The 18,986-nt window shown below is 37.8% G+C and overlaps 5 protein-coding genes and 1 pseudogene across 5 annotated transcripts; 1 reads left to right on the top strand and 5 right to left on the bottom strand.

The window, feature by feature from the left end:
• Positions 1 to 2,164, bottom strand: part of LOC106333532 — an 11,501-nt pseudogene extending 9,337 nt beyond the window's left edge.
• A 2,002-nt stretch (positions 2,165 to 4,166) lies between these two features.
• Positions 4,167 to 5,171, bottom strand: LOC106333386 (thaumatin-like protein). Its single transcript, XM_013771840.1, has 2 exons — positions 4,980 to 5,171; positions 4,167 to 4,885 (listed from the first exon to the last, which is right to left on the bottom strand). Exons 1-2 carry the CDS (start codon positions 5,044 to 5,046, stop codon positions 4,209 to 4,211), a joined length of 744 nt encoding a protein of 247 aa, XP_013627294.1. The 5' UTR covers positions 5,047 to 5,171; the 3' UTR covers positions 4,167 to 4,208.
• An 878-nt stretch (positions 5,172 to 6,049) lies between these two features.
• LOC106329528 lies at positions 6,050 to 8,366 on the top strand. The gene is made up of 11 exons (XM_013768213.1): positions 6,050 to 6,297; positions 6,420 to 6,550; positions 6,641 to 6,710; positions 6,806 to 6,856; positions 6,942 to 7,080; positions 7,176 to 7,410; positions 7,493 to 7,554; positions 7,621 to 7,721; positions 7,798 to 7,852; positions 7,933 to 7,977; positions 8,067 to 8,366. The coding sequence occupies exons 1-11, from the start codon at positions 6,127 to 6,129 to the stop codon at positions 8,243 to 8,245; spliced, it is 1,239 nt and encodes a 412-aa protein (XP_013623667.1). The 5' UTR covers positions 6,050 to 6,126; the 3' UTR covers positions 8,246 to 8,366.
• Positions 8,259 to 8,979, bottom strand: LOC106331699 (high-light-induced protein, chloroplastic). Its single transcript, XM_013770100.1, has 3 exons — positions 8,722 to 8,979; positions 8,509 to 8,631; positions 8,259 to 8,424 (listed from the first exon to the last, which is right to left on the bottom strand). The coding sequence occupies exons 1-3, from the start codon at positions 8,863 to 8,865 to the stop codon at positions 8,356 to 8,358; spliced, it is 336 nt and encodes a 111-aa protein (XP_013625554.1). The 5' UTR covers positions 8,866 to 8,979; the 3' UTR covers positions 8,259 to 8,355.
• Positions 8,980 to 9,276: 297 nt separating this feature from the next.
• LOC106333692 (putative cyclin-D7-1) lies at positions 9,277 to 11,020 on the bottom strand. The gene is made up of 5 exons (XM_013772105.1): positions 10,740 to 11,020; positions 10,288 to 10,374; positions 9,913 to 10,207; positions 9,653 to 9,780; positions 9,277 to 9,560 (listed from the first exon to the last, which is right to left on the bottom strand). Exons 1-5 carry the CDS (start codon positions 10,995 to 10,997, stop codon positions 9,297 to 9,299), a joined length of 1,032 nt encoding a protein of 343 aa, XP_013627559.1. The 5' UTR covers positions 10,998 to 11,020; the 3' UTR covers positions 9,277 to 9,296.
• Positions 11,021 to 15,868: 4,848 nt separating this feature from the next.
• On the bottom strand, positions 15,869 to 17,180 carry LOC106331706 (CASP-like protein 5B1). Its single transcript, XM_013770107.1, has 3 exons — positions 16,703 to 17,180; positions 16,371 to 16,503; positions 15,869 to 16,274 (listed from the first exon to the last, which is right to left on the bottom strand). Exons 1-3 carry the CDS (start codon positions 16,831 to 16,833, stop codon positions 16,083 to 16,085), a joined length of 456 nt encoding a protein of 151 aa, XP_013625561.1. The 5' UTR covers positions 16,834 to 17,180; the 3' UTR covers positions 15,869 to 16,082.
• Positions 17,181 to 18,986: the final 1,806 nt, after the last annotated feature.

Genomic DNA, 18,986 nt, shown 5'->3' with positions numbered 1-18,986 from the left:
CAATATTTAGAAAAAATAACTTTCTAATAGAAACTCTTAGACAAAGTGACAAACCTCAACACTCTCAATCTGTTTATTGAGAATGGGCACCCACTTGATCACCTCATCAGCCTCCTCAACACGCTTACGCAGGCGTACCATCTCCTCCTGCACACCTATAACCCAAAGCTGACGATAATGCAAACTATCAGCCTTGGTTAAACCATAAACACATCAGAGAACATATTTTTAAAATTTAACTAATAATGAAGAGGCTGAGTAATGAAGGGTAGCACGGGTTTGTATCTAACCTCGTAGTTTACGCAGCTGAAGAGGCGCTTCCCAGGCTGAGTGTCGAACTCATCCTTGACTCGAAGCTCGTCAATCATTCTCCCACCACAAGCACATCTTCTGGGCATTCCATATTCCGAATCGGCCACGTTTCCCAGGTGGTTTAAGTACTCTAGTTGCCTCTTACTATCTCTTATCTCTTCTAAGGGATCCATCTGAAACACAAAACTTGAAATGATTAGCACAAAATATGTAAATAACACGATCAAACGAACCGTCTATCCAACCCAGTTTACGATTTCAAACCACTTATCGAAACCCCTAAATTTTTTTTTAACCCTAACTCGATAACCCCTATTTTATTTTCAATCCGCAAAAGTCAAACCATTAATCGATCAATAGAATCACTATACGAGGTTAAACAACCGTAGATCATACCCATCTCCATTACGAACCCTGACTCGAGATCAGAAAATTTATTGAGAATTCCCAATAGCGATTCCGACTACAAAACTCTTATAACTAAACGGTGAATCGAGTCGATACTCACCTCTGCTCCTGGAGGAGATAATCCGGCGTCGAATCGATCGAGAAAAGGAGAGAAAAGTGGAGAGAGATCGGCGTCCCACGGGAAATCGCCTGAGGAGGAAACCCTAGCTTTTCACGCGAAAATGAGAGAAATGATTCTCTCTCCGCTTTCCTCTGCGTGACGTCGACTCCCCTTCCCCAGTGAAAATGCGACACTTGTCGTGAACCCGTATCAGACGGGGTCAAGCGTAAGAGGCGGGTCGCGAGAGTAAACCCAATATATGATTTATTTTTATTATTCGGTCCTATGATACTGAGCCCATGAACCTGTTATAAACCCTTGATGGGGTTGCTCTTATGACGCCAAAGGAGAAGAGTATGAAAAGCCCTACCAGCCTCCTTCTTTCACTGCATAAGGCATTGTAAGTAAAGCTACTCCACATAGAACATTAATTCCTACAACCGCGAAAAAGATAAAACAAGTTAGAAGTCACACATAATAGGTTTTTTAAGAAGCTAAAATTTTGACTAATAACAAACCATGCAGGAAAAAAATAAACTTGGGTTTAAGGATTTTCCAAAACAAATCCAATAAATAAGTAAATAAAAAGTATATTTTTTTATATAAAAGTATATAAAATACTATTGATGAATAATTAAATTGCAACTAAAGCTATACTAGTTAAGCCAAAAAAAACTAACCCTATACTAAACTCAGTACATCTATTTGATTATTTTTACTACATACAGAACATTTCTAAACACTGACAAGAACTAAACCAAAAAGCCAGACTGAAACACTCATAGATATAGTTATTACCGTTGAGTACGGATTGAGAGAACGTGCAGCTGCGGGTTTCTTGGGGGAACGAAAGATCCTCCGGGACTGATAGATTGAGATGAGAAGCAAGAAATGATTTGATGGATGTGACAAAATTGTTTTGGATCTCATCTTTGTCTTTGTCGATGAGAAGTTGCTGTTTGCTTGTGGAAGAAGTAAATGAACCGGAAACAGAGCTTTGTCGCCTCCTGTGAAATGAAGAGACAAAAATTGTCCTCATCGGAGGTGTAACTCCGGTCAACATATCCATCGATTGTCTGAAATTAACCCCAAGAAAACGAAAGGATGATACAGTTTCTTCAGATCTAATAGTTACACTGCACAAGAAAATATTAGTGCAACTTTCTTTTAATTTACCGGTAACTTCTAGGCCACGAAACGGGATCGTTGTTGGATCCATTACGAGATAACGGAGTTGACGGAACAGAGCTCCCGGCTTGGCTTTCTTCGTCTTCTTCATCTGTCTGATACAGATCTTCCTTTTCTTGCTCGAATGTCTCCTCTGGCTTCATCTTCTTTTGTGTACTGTTGTCTTAGTTTTGAAAATAAAGTCAGAGTACGTAGTAGGAGACGAAGAAAAAAGAGTGGAGGCAATGAAACGTGTTCTGCTTTCTAGTTCCATTTTATAGTCAGGTAATATATGACACTCCCACCGTTTTGCTTTTTCTTTTTCATTTTAGAAACTGTATTTTTTTTAAGTTCCTTGAAATTTTTTAGTTAAGGAATAAAAATATAAGAAACGTTTCTCGGGAGGTTGTTATTAACAAAGTGTTACTTCTGAAGTCGAGTCTAATAAGAGTGATCTTCAATGATTTGTCGGGCTAGCCAGATGGCGCCCTAAAGATTTACTTGCGCGGGTAGTAATTTGAAACTCTAGGAACTCGGATTCTCTTCTTTCGGTGGTTGTTCGAGACTCGTAACTGCAGCGGTTAGGATTGGCAAAGCTGCACGTATTTAAAGCCAATCGCGGGCAAGCCGATTTCTACTAAAGCGTGGTCTCATAGTTTATCACAGGCTTTAACTCGTGTGGCAATGCCTCCTCGGCCTAGTTTTGACGCTTCCTTAGCTAGTAAACCTTTTGTTCAGTAACGTTAGGGTCTGTAAATTTTTGGGGTTGCTTCTTTTTTCTTTTTTGTTGTTGCATTAGATTTATTTTCGATCTGCTACTTGTTTCTTAAGTAATTTCTGTCACAAAAGAAAATTTAGCATAAAATTTAACATTTACACCAAAAAAATAAAAATAAATAAAGGGGCAGAAATATACACGTAGTGGAAAATAGAGGCAAGCAGACGTGAATGCATGTGATATAAGAAGTCAATGACGGTTTGTCATTAAATCTTTAGAAAAAAAATTAAACGTATCTGTCAGGACCAGGAATTGCCAGCACTAAACTAGGTTACTGTCCATCCAGATACTGTCCTTGATTGCTACGTTTACCAATGATACTGATCTCGGAAGCGTTCGAATTCAGGTCAACAACATCTATTTAGAATAAATTATCCTTGTAAATAATAGAATAAGGTCACAAAAATGGAATGAAAGTATCACAAGCATGATAAGTGATAACTAAAAAGAAACATTTTGTTACAGGACAAATCAAGCCATTTCGCCGATTTATCGGACGATAGCATGGTATCAGGAGAGGAAACTTAAAGCATCCCCAAATACACAAATAGCTTAAGTACAATAAAAACAGAACAAAGACCATAAAGCCAAACATTTGAGGAGATGAAAGTCACTCATGATGTCACCTCTCAAGATAGATATTGAAGGTCGAATATCTATTTCCTATCAGTTAATTCTTAGCTATTATTTCCCACTTTTATTTGTTTTACTAAAACAAAGAGTTAGTTATTGTGTTGCTGGATCGTGTTGGATCTATTGATATGGCTAATTAATGGTGAATAGTTTTCTATGTATTTCTTATATGCTTAGCTTAACATGTACGTTTTTGAGTGTATGGGCAGATCTTGGAGGATTAGTACCTCAAATTACTTACCATAAAGCAGAGTAATTTGATCAATCTAAAAGTTATTAGGACTCAGAGCAGCTTACATGAATATTGCACCGAGCACCTGAAGTAAAGTTCAACATCAATGACTCGAAACCATTGGCTTCCATAACCGACTGTTGACTTCGAGGGTTGTTTTCAACAATTGCGCTTATCACATCTGCAGACTTTGCCCGGATAATTGAAGAATTCCATTGAAGGCAGAGTCTCAAACTTTTGTCATTCATGAGGAAAGCTCTCAACTTGTTGCATTACCTCCTTCTACAAGAGAATGACTCAGACTGCGAGATTGCTACAAAACTCGGAGCATAGAGAAAGGTGATGAAAAACTGAGACAGATTCTAGAAGATCGGATCAAAGCAATCAGCTTTCATGTCAGAAGAAGATCGCTCAGCTGCTGAAGAGGAGAGCAAGCTCTTGGATTCATTCACTATGGATCAAGGATCACATTCTTAGCATGAACCAGCTCTTGTTAAGGATAGCTACTTTTTTTTATGGTTTAACTTTTCATTCAATAATCTAAAACCAGACCGTACAACAATAAACATTACAAACCCTCACTTAGGGGGACAGAAAGTGATGACATAACGAGAAGCCCTACACTTGTTCAAACTACTCGAATCATCAAACGCATAGCTATAAGCTTTCGGACAAATCGCTTTAAACAGATTCGCGAACAGCGTCGGCTTACAAGCCTTAGGATTCGCATACTCACCCGTGCAACAGTACTTAGCCGACTGCATCGCCAAGCACGCGCTTTTACACCCGACCACTTTCCCATCTCTCTTAACCTCCAACGCTGAAGGACAGCAAACGTTCAAATCCACCTCGCAAGCCGCCACGCCGCACCCCACTCCTCCTCCGATGGGTTTCATCGACACGGGGAGGTTGAACCCGTCCACGAGGCTCACGTCGTAGAAATGAAGCGGCGAGGAGGATGAGCCTAGCGTCATTTCCACGACGGTTGCCGGCGGAATGCCGCCGGTTCCTTGGCAGCTGAGTGAGCCGGCGTTGCAGTCTCCGGTTTGGCACGAGCCTTTGCCGTTTTGGTCGAAGGTGCAGCCTTGTCGACCCCAAATGCGGCCGGACCATTTGTCCGGCACGTCGATGATGGTCTCTTCGCCGCTTCCCATGTGGAAGCCGCCGTTTTTCGGGGTGACTTGGCCTCCGCCGCCGAGAATCCCCGGCCATATGCTCTCCTCGCAGTTGTTCACTAGTATAAGCTGCGCTCCCTCTGCAAACAAAAATAGAAAGATACAATTTTTACAAAATTTCACAAAAACCATTTTAATAAACAATAAATATTCATTTTTTAAGATATATAGTACCAATGAAGGATGATAAGAAGGCTGAGATAGTGAGAAAGACAAGGAAGAGAGTTGCATTGTTCGACATTAGGATCTTTGAACTCTCTAAAGTTTGCTCTTTTGTGGTGGTTTTTAAGAGAATATTAATAAAGGAATTGGAGAAGGACGTGGTTGAGGAAGAAGTGGGAAACTTGGGTCGCAAGAGTGTAAATGGTGAAGTGGATTGGTTGTATAGGGAACTAACTGCCAAGCGCTAACCTTTTATAGACTGAGTCTTTGGTGGGATTAGTGGGGAAGAGAAAGATAGAGAGAGGCTTGATTGTGAGCCTTCTGTAAAGTTTAAAGATTTATTTGTACTTTTTTTCGTTTTAAGAATGACTTAAAGAAAGGATATTAAAACAAATAAAAGGATGGGTTAAAGGAGAGATTAAAAGAAAAAGAATAATATTTTATTATTGTAAAAATATTAGTAAATTTTATCCTTCAATCCATAGTAAAATATTAGTCCTGAAATTTCATCTTCGAATTTTTTTTTTTTTAATTAATCTAAAATTTTGTAATTTGTAGATTGCTGTTTTTCTAATAGTTTTCTTTTCATAATATATACTTATGTTGTATAAACTTCCACCATTTGCTAGTATTTCCCCCTGACATTTATTACTTTTGCCATGACCTTTTCACTCTGTAGATAAAATCAGCAAAAGAGCAATAGATGCTTAACTTCAGTGTGGGGATTTGCTTTCTTTCAAACATAGGATATATTTGCACAAAACAACTCTCTTTTTCTTACATATGTTCTCATAAAGGTAGCAAGAGAGAATGATGGCAAGAATGTCACTAGACTCTAGACTTTGTTGATCTTTATTAGTGGGGAGGTTGCATCATTTGGTAGATAAGCATCTTGCAAGAGAGAGCTAAATAAACTAGTCATGTAATCCACAAATTTATAAAATCATGAACAATATACGACAATGAAATAAACTCTGGAAAACATAATTCTATTGTTTACAAACCAGACCAATTTAATCACCGAACCAAACTAAAATTATACCGGTTTAAATAATTTGGTCAAACCGATTGAAATTGTCCACCGCCGCTAGTGAGTGACGGGCGAGGAAGAAAGAGCTCCGTCCCAAGTCTGTCCTGCTAAAGAAGAAGTCCTTTCCAAATGATTCACGCTGCTACCAAATGTGCAAGAGCAGCTGCCGCAACGATTCGTGGCCGCGCGATCCCCGTTAGATACACGACGCCGTTGAGATTGATTCACGGCGTTCCAAACGCGAACCACGTTGCGATTCAGATGGTCAATTACGCTCTTTCTCACGCTAGGTCTCTAAAGATCAGGTTTTTTTTTTTTTTTTTTAATCTTACTTCTTATGATCATCGCAATTTCAAATGCTCGCTTTAAAAACCCTATGGTTCTGACAAAATTCGATTTTTTTTTTTTTTTTTTTTTTTTTTGTAGATGAATCATATGCTCAAGGGATGCTAGTGCTTGAGCAATGCCTTGGGAATCAAGCTAGCTATGATCAGGTTTCTCAAGACTCTAAAGCAACAGTCTTGCTTGCTATGTCTGATCTATTATACGAAAGGTTTCATCTTTTTTTTACCCTTTACTCTCTCTCTCTGATTTGATGTTTTGCGTAGGATTCTTTAGTGTTTGGTTTCTTGTGGGTTTACAGTGGGAACAGTAGTGAGGCCATTGAACGCCTTAAGCAAGTCATGTCTCTCACACTCTCTTCCTTTGCTATTTTAGAGGTTTTTCCTAAACCTTTACTTTTTTTTCTGTGGATATGTGTTCTTTTGTTAAGGTTGTTGTTGAGTCTGGAAGTGTATTTTTTGTTGTGGCAGTCGTTGCTGTAGAAGCTCTTGTTGGTCTGCTGATTCAGTCAGGACAGGTTCAAATCCCAACAGTGCTACTTAGTTTGTGTGTTACATATGGGAGGTTGTGTTAGAAAGTTGATTATGATTTGACCTGTTTAGGATGATGCTTCACTGAATGTTGCTGATGAATTTCTGGAACTGGTTAAAGAGAGAGGCCATGAGAATCTTCAGGATGTGGCTGCCACAGCTAAAACGATCAAAGGCCTTACTGAGCTTGTGAAAGGAAGTATCGAATCCGGTAGAGAAAGCATCTCAACTTTCCTTTTCTTCTATGTGGTTTTTATTTCACATTTCCTCTTAGCCTAATGGTAAGTTTTTTGTTTGTGTGTGCAGCCGAATCTTTGTTTCGAGGACTTGAGAACCATGAGATCTGCAAAGGGAACACTGCCCTTTCTTATGGTGAGTTCTTGCACGCCACTGGAAACTTTGAAATGGCGACGGAGATGTATCAAAAGGCTATTCATGGAGTGACGGATACCAAAGAATCCATGAGTTCTTGTAATATGAATTTGAAGGCAGTCTCACTGGCAGCCACATTTGCTCTTGGGCAGCTAGAGTCACACATTGGGTAAGTTTTGAGTTTTGTGATCTAAATTATTCACCTCTGGTTACATCATTCGTCACTCTGTTTTGGTGTTGCTATTTATTAGGAACTTTGGTGATGCGGAGGAAACACTGACAAGTGCATTGACAAGCGCTGAGGAACATTATGGTACACTCTGTGGTCCATCTACTCATTTTGATTAAAAGCACCAGCCTAACGGCTTAATCGAATTAGGACACAATCATCCCAAGGTTGGCGTGATTTTAACTGGAGTAGCTCTCATGTACCGGAACAAAGCAAAGCAAGAACGATCGAGTTCTATCATGATTCAAGAGGTCAGACAAAAGTTTCTTTAGAGTCCATAACATTAGAATTTGCTCATCTTACCTATGTTTCTTTTCATCATCCCAGGGACTCTTTAGAAGAGCATTGGAGCTCATGAAAGCGCCTCCTCTGGACTCAGAAGGTAACTTCACACGAGATTCTTGAACCCTATATTAATACGTTTGCTCTCACCATATATATTTTGCTGATTACTATCCATAGAGATAATAAACGTGGAGACTCAGGAGGTAATGGCTCTAGCAAGAGGTGGGGAAGATTAAATCTGTTTCTTCTCTTTTTCTTCTATTATTGCGAAATCAGCTAAGATAACTTGGATTGGTGGGTGATTGGTGCAGGAGGGTATGCAGAGCTACTACTGATTCAAGAGAACAGAAGAAGCGAAGGAGGGAAGATGAAATCATGGGCTGAATCTGCATGGAGAAACAGACGGATCTCTCTCTCAGAAGCATTGACTCTCTCTGAACCATTAGGTAAAGTAGGCATCATAGATGCAAGAACCACTCGTGTCCTCTAAAAAGCCTTGACACTGGTTGTGAAGAATCCCAAAAGATAACATATATAACAAGTTTTACATTATGATGTGTGATTAAAGCTTTTAAAGTTTTACATTTTCATAAAAATAGATTACAGAGGAAGATCAAGCCCTTTCCCAATCTCCACACCGATCAACTCAAGTATTCCCTTGTTCAGAATCTGTAAAACGAAAATGTTTCAGCTTGAGTTTATAACTTTGTCCAAAATCGTTAATGCAAAAGCCCATTTGTGAAGAAAACTCACCAACTCGACGATGAAAGTGCCAATGAGACCAATCATGCAAGCTCTAGAGTTCCATATCTCAGCTGTTTGTGTGAATCCCAGAAACGCTGGTTGAGACTTGGGTTGTACTTTTGGCACTATCATCTACAAAAACGATTATATTATTACCACGCAGCAGGCTGTTTGTTTTGTTTTGAGATATTGATTTGTGGGAAAATAGAATAAAAGATTCACCCCCTCCGGAAGCTTGGCAGCTCGAACACGAAGACACTGTTCCTTCCGACTGACACAGAAGCTTCGGCTCCGACCATGGTTATGAGCCGACAAGGTCGAAAGAGAAGATGGAAAGAGAGATGACGCTAACGGGGACGAGCTCATCTTTTTCTGCAATAGATTTTCTTTACCTTTTGGAACAGTCTTTATCTTCTTCACAAGTCAGAACTGAACTTGTGGATATAGTGTTCTGTTTCTTGCATCCATTCATTTCTGCCACGTGTTTACTCCATACTCAATTATTTGCGTGATGATGATTATTCATACAATTTTATCATTTTTTTTTTCTGGAGATATTATTTCCATTATGTTTTAGTGTGCATATTTATTCCAATTTTTATTCCTAAATATCTACTAAATAAATAACAAAAAATAAAAATAAATAAGAACAATAAAAATTATTAACAATTCTCATCATACATTATTCAACAACAGTACATGACAGTTTTTCTGTAATCTGTGTAAAAGAAAAAAAAAACATATTTATTTTCTGTTATACAGAAATGTAGTTTCATCTCTTTTCATAAATGTGATAATCAATCTGACATAACAAATGTCATTCTTTTTGCAGGACGAATCTTGTCTTCGTAGTAATCTCTGTCTCTCTTCTTATTGATTTCTTCGGAACGTAAAATTTGAAAAATGGCAGAAAGATCTCCGCCGTGATAAACATCATTCATGTTCATCACGTCACCTCTCTGCAACACACTCACAAGACTCTTCAATTCAGTAACTTTTCTTCCCCAACCCTTTTCAACGTTTCGAAATTTCATAACATTGACACATTTCGCAATATTCTCCTGCAATTATCAAAATAAATCACTCGTAAGAATATCTCCAATTGTTAATGTTATACTATAGGTGCAAAATTACTCATAACATTTCATTTTACCTTGTGTTCTTCTCTAAAAAGATTCATAATTATCCCAAAGTTCTCTTCTAGAGCTGCTTTCTCTTCTAAGACAGTCCACATAGCCGCCACCGCTACAACACTTGGTGCATATTCAAGCATCTTCAAATCTGCATCCAGATTCAGAATTGATCCATCGTTTTATAATATTACTTTCTTTCTCAACAAGAAACATCCTCAAAATGAATAAATGAATATTCACACACACACACATATATATATACTGTATATGGTCTTCTTACCGCATAAATCATCTAACAGATGTTCTGTGATTCGGTTCATCATTATATCTCCTCCTACTATCCTCACTTTGGTCATTAGAATTTGAGAAAAAGATAAACTCGTGACCGAGTTAACACGCCATTCCAGAGCTTTCAACAGAATGAGTTCCATCTCAAGAACGGTCTTGTGATGAAACATATGAGTTAGCCCTTCCATTTGAAGTTCTTGAAGTGAAGGGGAAGTAACGTCGTTAAATTTTGATGCGACCGATAATGAGGTTACTGCGACTAATTCCACCATCCATTTACTCCATTCCTGCAATTATCGTTATATTTATATTAATATCTCCATTAGTTCAGTACAACTGTTATCGTATTAATAATCCATATACTTACGTCGCAGCTGATGACATTGACAAACCGGTCAAAACAATTTGCCGCGGAAAAAAGCGTTTCAAATGAAAGATTAAGCCGACTCCGAGTCTGAGAAAACAACAACAAGAATAACATCAATAAAGTACGGTTATAAATTTATTTTCTGAAAAACATGCGATTTACGTAAAGTCAGACTACACGTTGGAATGAATAATATACTTCTCACAAACATGATTATTAGGCGTTAGTAAAAAATAAGTCTGATCAAGAGAAATTCAACCTGGCCTTTCGTTCGATAGTACTAGAAATGTGGTAACTTATCCTAAATATTAAATGGGTTGTTAAGCTTAAGTATCAACGATATTTAGCGGGTTTTGTCCCAAATATCGCGTATATATTCTCAAAAGATGCGAACTAAATTTTCCTGAAAAATAAAGAAAACCCAAAGGATTATAGAATAAGTATGAATATACCTGAATGAGCCATTGAACTGTTTGAAACCTAGCATCGGTTAACTTCTTAGAAACAAGAGACTCAATAAACTTGTGACCGTGATAACTGAAACATGATTCTTTCTCCAAATCTATAGAAATGGCTTCGTCTATCGTCGAAGCATCCATGGCCGGAGACATCTCCATGTGATCGTCGTGAACGTTTAAGCGGAAGTTTGATAAAGGCTCCAGAGCTGAAGGATCCGAGAGCCATGACTCGTCGCAGAGTAGATTATCCATTGCAACCGGTTTAATTAAACCGGTTATCACTCAGGGAACAGTATTATGGGATCAGAGTGAGAGAACTTGACGTATATATATGGATAGAGCGAGAGAGAGTAGTGGAGAAGAATATGGGAAGTTATGAAAGACAGTTGGAAGTTAAAGATACGTCGGTTCAGTTAGAAGAATATGCGTCGGTTTGTTGGTGTTTGTGTAAGAGATTGCGTATACGAGCTACGTTATTTTGTTAAACCGGTCTTAACCGGACACTGGTAATTAATTAATTACCGCCGCTTTTAGATAAGAAGACACGAAAGAGAGAAATACAAAATTCAATGACCGGGAATCCTTAGGTTATTCAAGTGTAATTGGAAAATTTGTAAGTTTCATAAAAAAAATATCGCTATCAAGTTTCGAAGATATGTGAGTTTTTTTATAATTGGTTTAAAACAATATGAACAATACTGAATTCCATGTGAGTAAATAAGCTGAATCGGCTAATCCCGAAATTAAGGAAGAATTGAAATATAACACATGAGAATTATTATTCGAACGTGTTGGGTAGTTACATCACAAGTCGGCAAATTAACTAATCCATCTAAAGAGTTTAGGTTAAAATGTGAATTGAAAATGTTGGTGAAGACACTGATGAGGAATGATGATTTGGTAACATCAAAGTACCAAACTCCACCTCTATAACTCAAATATAAGCAGCAAATCCAAAACAAACTCTTACATATATATAGTAATTATCCTTTTTATTTGATATATATTCTGATTGTCTCTTGGTTATAAATTCAGATTGTTTTCCCCTAGAGAAGAGTTTATTTTGGGTAATGACACTATAGAATATTTTTAAGTTTGAATATATTTTTTTTACAGCTGGAAAATATAATTTTATTTTTAATCGAGTGGAGAGATAGTTGCGAAGGGATATAATAAGAAGATGTCGTCCCACATGAAGCGCGGTAAATGCTTTCTACCCAATTGGTTAACTGACTATCTTCATAGAGATTTCATGTTTACAAAAACGTGTAAAAATATAAATGTTTCAGAGGCAAATTAATTCTAACCAACCTCGTGAGCCCACGACCTTTGCATAACTACCTCTTCCATGACAGCAAATAAATTACTACTATTTTAACTTTGGTTTTATTTTTTTTTCTGCACCAACTTCCTTATTTCTGTTACCAAGCAAGATATTATTTTGATATTCTTGTGGTTGCAGTCTATATTTTATCAGATACGTCTACTCTATTCCAATTTAGAATATCCACTAAATCTTATTTGGTTATTATTAGTTAATCAAATGGTTTCTGAGATGATAATAAAAAGAAAGTAAAAGAAAGCTTCTTTGTTTTTGATTAGTTGCTTAGGCCTCAAGAAACTTATCGCTTTCTTTTTCTACGTAGCTTGTTATGCTCTGTGTCCGCTTCAACTCTGTATGTTAAAAATGATGCACAAGTATTGGTTGACAAAAGAAAATCAAATATTTTGAAGAGAAACTATATACATCCTAGTTATGTTATGGTCCTTGTTTTGATTTTACACATATCCAGAGGAATTAATTTGTACATAAATTCATCCAGTATACATTCACTTTAGGAATTCGTATAGTTTACCATAGTTTTGATGGTTTTAACAAAATATAATTTTACTTACAAATATAATAACAGGCAGTATACAATTAACACAATGCCATGCAAACCAATATGTATGCGCAAATATAATATATCATCATTCATGCAGAAAGAAACTTGGTGTTGTCCCTAGCAAGTGGGAGACGACTTCGTTTCCAACATTCCAAGACGGTCTGGTCCCAATCGCCTGAGATCTGACGGTCTAGAACTAGCGGAGAAATCCTCGAGAAGTCGCGTGTAATAACCGGCGGTACGAGAAGAGTGATGATCGCTGAACAAAACTGACGAGAAACGTCTTTCTCTTTTATACATAACAAAGGCTTTGTACAAGAACGGAATCAAACCTTCCATTTTGTTTCACTGTAAAAAATCAAAATCTTTTTCTTTTTGTCTTGTGAGATTTCTAAGCTTTGATGGAGGATTGGTATAATATATAAGAAAGAAATGGGTAGGGATAATGACGTGACGCGATGGGTATGCTGCCACGCATAGTTACTCGTGACGGTAATAGAGCCTTAGAGGATATGTATCGTTGAGGAGAATAGACAAACAAATATATATTTACGAGAACGAAAGAAAAGATGTGAAAGGAAAGTCTCAATTTCCATGAAGCAAACCTTTTGAGGCTTTGAAGTTCGCAAGCAATCTTAAGCTTTATCACTAATTTGTTTATTTACTTAACTAACGATTAATCCTCAAAACCATGATACTCTTTGTCATTCCTAACCAAAAAAACTAATTTTAATATTATTATTATTATTTTTTTTGGTGTAAATGTTAAGAATTTTAATATTATTTCTCCCCAAAGGAAAATATTGTAGTTTTAATGAGTAGTTCATTTTTAAAGAGGGGATAAATTATTCAGCTCCACAAAAATATAAAAATGCATTTAAAATTTCCCTATTCAGGTCAAACTCCCCAATTTTTTTATAGGTACAATTTGGATCAATTATTTAACCGGTCTCGTATTCTATTTTTCAACTCCAACATGGCTAAAACCAAAAAACAAATCCAACATTGGATAACGACATACTACTTTATTTGCAAATCCACGAAGACTTGGACGCAGTCTGAAAAGCAGTTCAAATTTAAGAATATCAGTATTGATAAAAGATTTATAAAGTTTTTAACAATATATTTTAGTGTATTTGTGCTCCATATACGCCATTTTTATTCTATTTAGCTCAGTGACTAATTAACTCTTAAAATTATCAACCATTCAAATATTATCAAATATTTAGAAAATTTCTCACAAATATCACACCCTCTGTTTTGTTTCTTTTTAAATTGATAAGCGATTTATTGAGAAACTCACATGCTCTAAGGCCTAATCAATAAATTTGAAAGCGTTTTAGAAAGAGTTTGGTACAGTGGAAATTATATGTTTATCCATCTTTGGCTTCAGAGCAGATGATATAATTGGATTTTAGGCTTTTTAGCAAAAAAAAAGCAGATATAATTGGCTCTTTCACTTGAAAAGCCACGACTAATAATTGTTTTTGGATCGTGTTAGGTGATGAGAATAAGAACAAACACATTGTAAGAATTAAGCTTTTTTTTTTTTTTTTTTGTGCAAACTGAATTCATTCATGATTTAACTTTGGTTTAAGACCCATAAGGCCTGTTTGGCAATAGAGTCAGCTCTAACATTAGCTGCTCTAGGGATAAAGACAAATTTAACTGACTTAAATGAGAGAAATAGGTGGTAGATATCACAAAGGTTCTTCTCCTGTCGGTTCAGAGTTTTAATCAATATTTGTGAATCTGAGAAGAGCGAGATGAAATCAATTCCGTGAAGTAGAGCAAAGGTCATGGCCGTGGAGACAGCCAAAGTTTCTGCCATGAGGAGCGACGAGGCGAACGTCGAGGTCGCTGTATGTTGAGACGATGAATTCTGATCATCAATGATCCAACCAAGTCCTACACAGCCTGTTGTCGAGTTCCACGCTGCATCAGTGTAGATCGAGCAGCGAGCTGAGTAATTAGGAGTTGGTTCCGGTCTGATCAAGGGGTTCATGATAGCTGGTGATTTAGGAGGTTGTGACAGTATCCATTCTCTGGCACCTGAGATCGCTTTGCTGATTGTTTCCTCCGGCGTGAATTTTCGTTTTTCAAAGAGTAGCTGGTTCCTTGCGATCCATAGTGACCAAACGATCCAAGCCGCTAGGGTCCCCAGACCTAGACCTATCGGAGGGAGAGTGTGGATCTTTTTGACGTGTTCCCATCCTTCCAGGGTAGAGTTGAATACCGCTGAGTTGATTACCTGTGGGAATGGTGCTAGTTTCCAGACTGATACCGCAAAGGGGCAAGTAAAGAGCAGGTGTGATACTGTCTCTTCTGCATTACATCGTGCGCATAGAGTCGAGACATGAATGTTTCTGATGCCAAATTGTTCTCCTACCGGTAGAGCGTCGTGTAGGGATTTCCAAAGGAATACTTTGATCTTCTCAGCCGTTTTAATGTTCCAGACATTTGAGAGCCAATCACTGTCGGCAATTGAGTTAGCTGGGAGGGCTCTGTTCTTCTCCTCCATCACTGTCAGGTACCCTGATCTTGTAGAGTATTCTCCATTACTATTTTTCAACCACACCAAATCATCTGGGATTCTCCTCGTGCTAGGTTTTAACTTCAGGATTTGTTCTCTGTGTGCAGGGAGGATGAAATCAATTTTTGGGAAAAAAAATTATTCTGCTTATTGTTTTATTCTGGTGCACAAAAAGAAGAGCTTATTATTTTATTCTGTTTTTTTTAAACTTCAGCCGTTTTATTCTGTTTTTTTTTGGAAAAAAAATTATTCTACTTATTGTTTTATTCTGGTGCACAAAAAAAAAGAGCTTATTATTTTATTTTTTATAATCAGCTTTATACAAATCTAATTAATTATACTGTATGCATTGTAAAGTGAAGCTAGCTTTTATAAATTTATTTTTGATGCATGTTGAATTTCCAATAATTGATTTCTTAGCACTAAAATGCTTTCACACGTTGTAGCATCCAGCCCAAATAACTCCCCAGGATGGTGATTGTTAACAAGACTAATAGAAACCGGAGTTTTGCTTGCTACATCTCTTGTCACCATTTTCACTGTATTTTTTTCTTTCCATAAAGTAACTCTGTACTTATCATATAAGCTCTATTTGTAGCTCGATTACTGTTTCCTGAGATTGAAAGATTTGTACAAACACTATAACTATTTTTCGCCACAAGTAAGATTAAAAGAAAAGCTTATGTTGACTTGAAGACATGAAATAAGTATACAAGTTAGAATATTTGAATTGAACGGTTGGATAGTGTGTACAAAACTCCAATGATAAAAATCATACACTACTGAGACTCAGTTGTGTTATGAATTCACCAAAAATGACTTTGAACACTTGCCCTCGTTTCCGGTTATGAGTTAGACAAAAGAAAAACGATTCATATAAATGGATATTTGTAAAAGTGAAGGAGGTGGGTGTGTTTGTCATATCAAGATCCAAAACATTGCATGAGACGATATAGCAGCTAAACCCCAATTGAAGTAAGCTAAACCGACAGAAATCTGAAACCAATTGCAAGAGAGGGAGGCCTGCTTGCAAAATAATGTGTCTTTTGTGAATAAAACCGTAACTCCTCCAGATGAACACGCAGCCGCAAGGGAGAGAAGTGCCGTGACCTACAGAATTCCAAAAGCAAAACCCAACTTTATAAAAGAGCCATTGCTAATGAAACTCTGTTTGTCTACTAGAATGATACCACCAGAAGTTAGTACCCAATCACCAACTGCGAAGAGGCTTAGTAGGATGGGGCTTTGTAAGTCGCTTCTTCGCCTTATGGCATATACGTCAAGACACGCAAGTCCAAAGCTCCAAATCATTTGAAGACCCATAGATGCAACTAAGAAGCTGAAACCCCATAAGCCAAAAAAAATATCAGACAAAACACATACCCAGTTTTGTCGGCTGTATCTTCAAATGAGCAAACCAAGCACAGATACGACCTAAGAGATCGACTCAGATATAAGCAAATACACTAATCATAATCAACAAAAGATTAGCAAACCAGATAAGAAGAGAGTGTTCGGATAGGATAATCCAAAATCACCAGAAAGCAGTGTAGCTAGAGAAGCCAGGAGCAGAGACCATAACACCGATGGAAGCAGCAGCAGTCGCACACTGCCCTAACCTCAATATCAGCCCACTCATTGTTCCTGGACTCCCAATCATCTTCTTCATTGACCACAAAGCTATATAACTCAACAAACCAAAACCTAGACTCTTTCTATCTGGATAATAATTCCCACAAAACCGATCATAAAAACCTTAAACCCATCTTCTCTTCTAGGAAGTCTCAAATACCCAGAAAGTCAGATTCCAAAATCTGTCGGTGTTATTCAGGAAACTTCCACTTAAGATCATAAACCCTCTACGGAAACCATAGTTAAGAGCAGAGCCACCACCACCATTAAAAAAGAAAACTTTTCTTCGAGCTTTGAATTTTGTAAAGAAAGTGTATCTACCACAATTTCTTTATCTACCAATCATTGTTTACTCTGTTTGGAGGAACAATTATGTTTCCCTTAACTTCAAGCCAACGATAAATTGAAGAAACAGTGACGCAACTCTGACGCACGAAATCTATTCATTTTGTCTTTTTGCCTTTTGTCACGTGTCTACACAGAGACATTCCTGTTTAGTCAAGCTGACAGTTTTTTACAATAGATTTAACAGATATTTTATAAAATTTCAGTCAAATATTTTGTACTAGTTTGTATAGATCGTTATTGATTATTATTGATTTGCATAATATATTTTTCAAAATAAATTCACCTTCTAAGGTAATAGATAAAAAAATCTTTCTAAAAAAAATTTCTTATCGTAAACCATATATAACATCATCTACTTGACCTATTGATACACAAATTTTGGCAGATATAATAAAAAATCTTTCTAAGAATGTTTTGGTTGAATCCAAACAAATATTAGCTGAACTTGATCATTGCTTCATCTACATTGTTTTAATTTTTATAATTATTTGTTTTAAGTAGGTAGAGTTTAAAGGTTTAATCTTAGGCAGAGTTTAGGGTTTAACCCTAGGAGAGGGTTTAGGGTTTAACCCTCAGAGAGGATTTAGGGTTTAGCCCAAGAGAGGATTTAGGGTTTAACCCTATGCAGAGTTTAGTTTAGCCCTAGGGCAGGGTTTAGGGTTTAACCCTAACCGACGACAGGGTTTAGGGTTTAACCCTAGGACAGGGTTTAGGGTTTAACCCTAGTCATAGGGCAGGGTTTAGGGTTTAGGGTTTAACCCTAACCCTCGAGAGGGTTTAAGGTTTAACCCTAGAACAGAGTTTGGGGTTTAACCCTAGCCCTAGGGCAGGGTTTAGGGTTTAGTCCTAGGCTGCCCTAGGGCATAGTTTAGGGTTTTGCCCTAGGGCAGGGCAGGGTTTAAGGTTTAACCCTAACCCTCGGTAGGGTTTATGATTTAGCCTTAGGGCAGGGTTTAGGGTTTAGCCCTAGGGCAGGGTTTAGTGTTTAGCCATATGCAGGGTTTAGGGTTTAGCCCTCATACAGGGTTTAGGGTTTAACCTTAAGCAGGGTTTAGAGTTTAACTCTACGGCAGGGTTCCCTAGAACAGGGTTTAGGGTTTAGTCCTATAAAGGGTTTAGGGTTTAACCCTCGACAGGGTTTAGGGTTTAACCTTAAGACAGGGTTTAGGGTTTAGCCCTAGGGCAGGGTTTAGGGTTTAGCCCTAACCATGGAAAGGGTTTAGGGTTTAACCCTAACCTTGGAAAGGGTTTAGGGTTTAACCCTAGGACAAAGTTTGGGGTTTAACCCTAGCCCTAGGGCAGGGTTTAGGGTTTAGCCCTAACCCTCGGCAGGGTTTAAGGTTTAGCCCTAGGGCAGGGTTTAGGGTTTAACCCTAGGGCAGGGTTTAGGGTTTAACCCTAGGGCCAGGGTTTAGGGTTTAACCCTAGGGTGGTTTACGGTTTAGCCCTATGCATGGTTTAGGGTTTAGCCCTCATACAGGATTTAGGGTTTAACCCTAGGCAGGGTTTAGCCCTAGGACAGGGTTTAGGGTTTAGCCCTATGTAGGGTTTAGGATTTAACCTCGACAGGGTTTAGGGTTTAACCTTAAGACAGGGTTTAGGGTTTAACCCTCGACATGGTTTAGGGTTTAACCCTAGGACATGGTTTAGGGTTTAACCCTAGAGCAGGGTTTAGGGTTTAGCCCTAGGCAGGGTTTAGGGTTTAACCCTCATACAGGGTTTAGGGTTTAACCTTAAGCAGGGTTTAGAGTTTAACTCTACGGCAGGGTTCCCTAGAACAGCTAGCCTTAGGCCAGGGTTTAGGGTTTAGCCCTAGGACAGGGTTTAGGGTTTAGACCTATG

This window comes from Brassica oleracea, chromosome C3, assembly GCF_000695525.1.
Source record: "Brassica oleracea var. oleracea cultivar TO1000 chromosome C3, BOL, whole genome shotgun sequence".
NCBI classification, from domain to species: domain Eukaryota; kingdom Viridiplantae; phylum Streptophyta; class Magnoliopsida; order Brassicales; family Brassicaceae; genus Brassica; species Brassica oleracea.
Note: the sequence above shows the minus strand (reverse complement) of the source record. Positions and strands in the feature narration are given on the sequence as shown.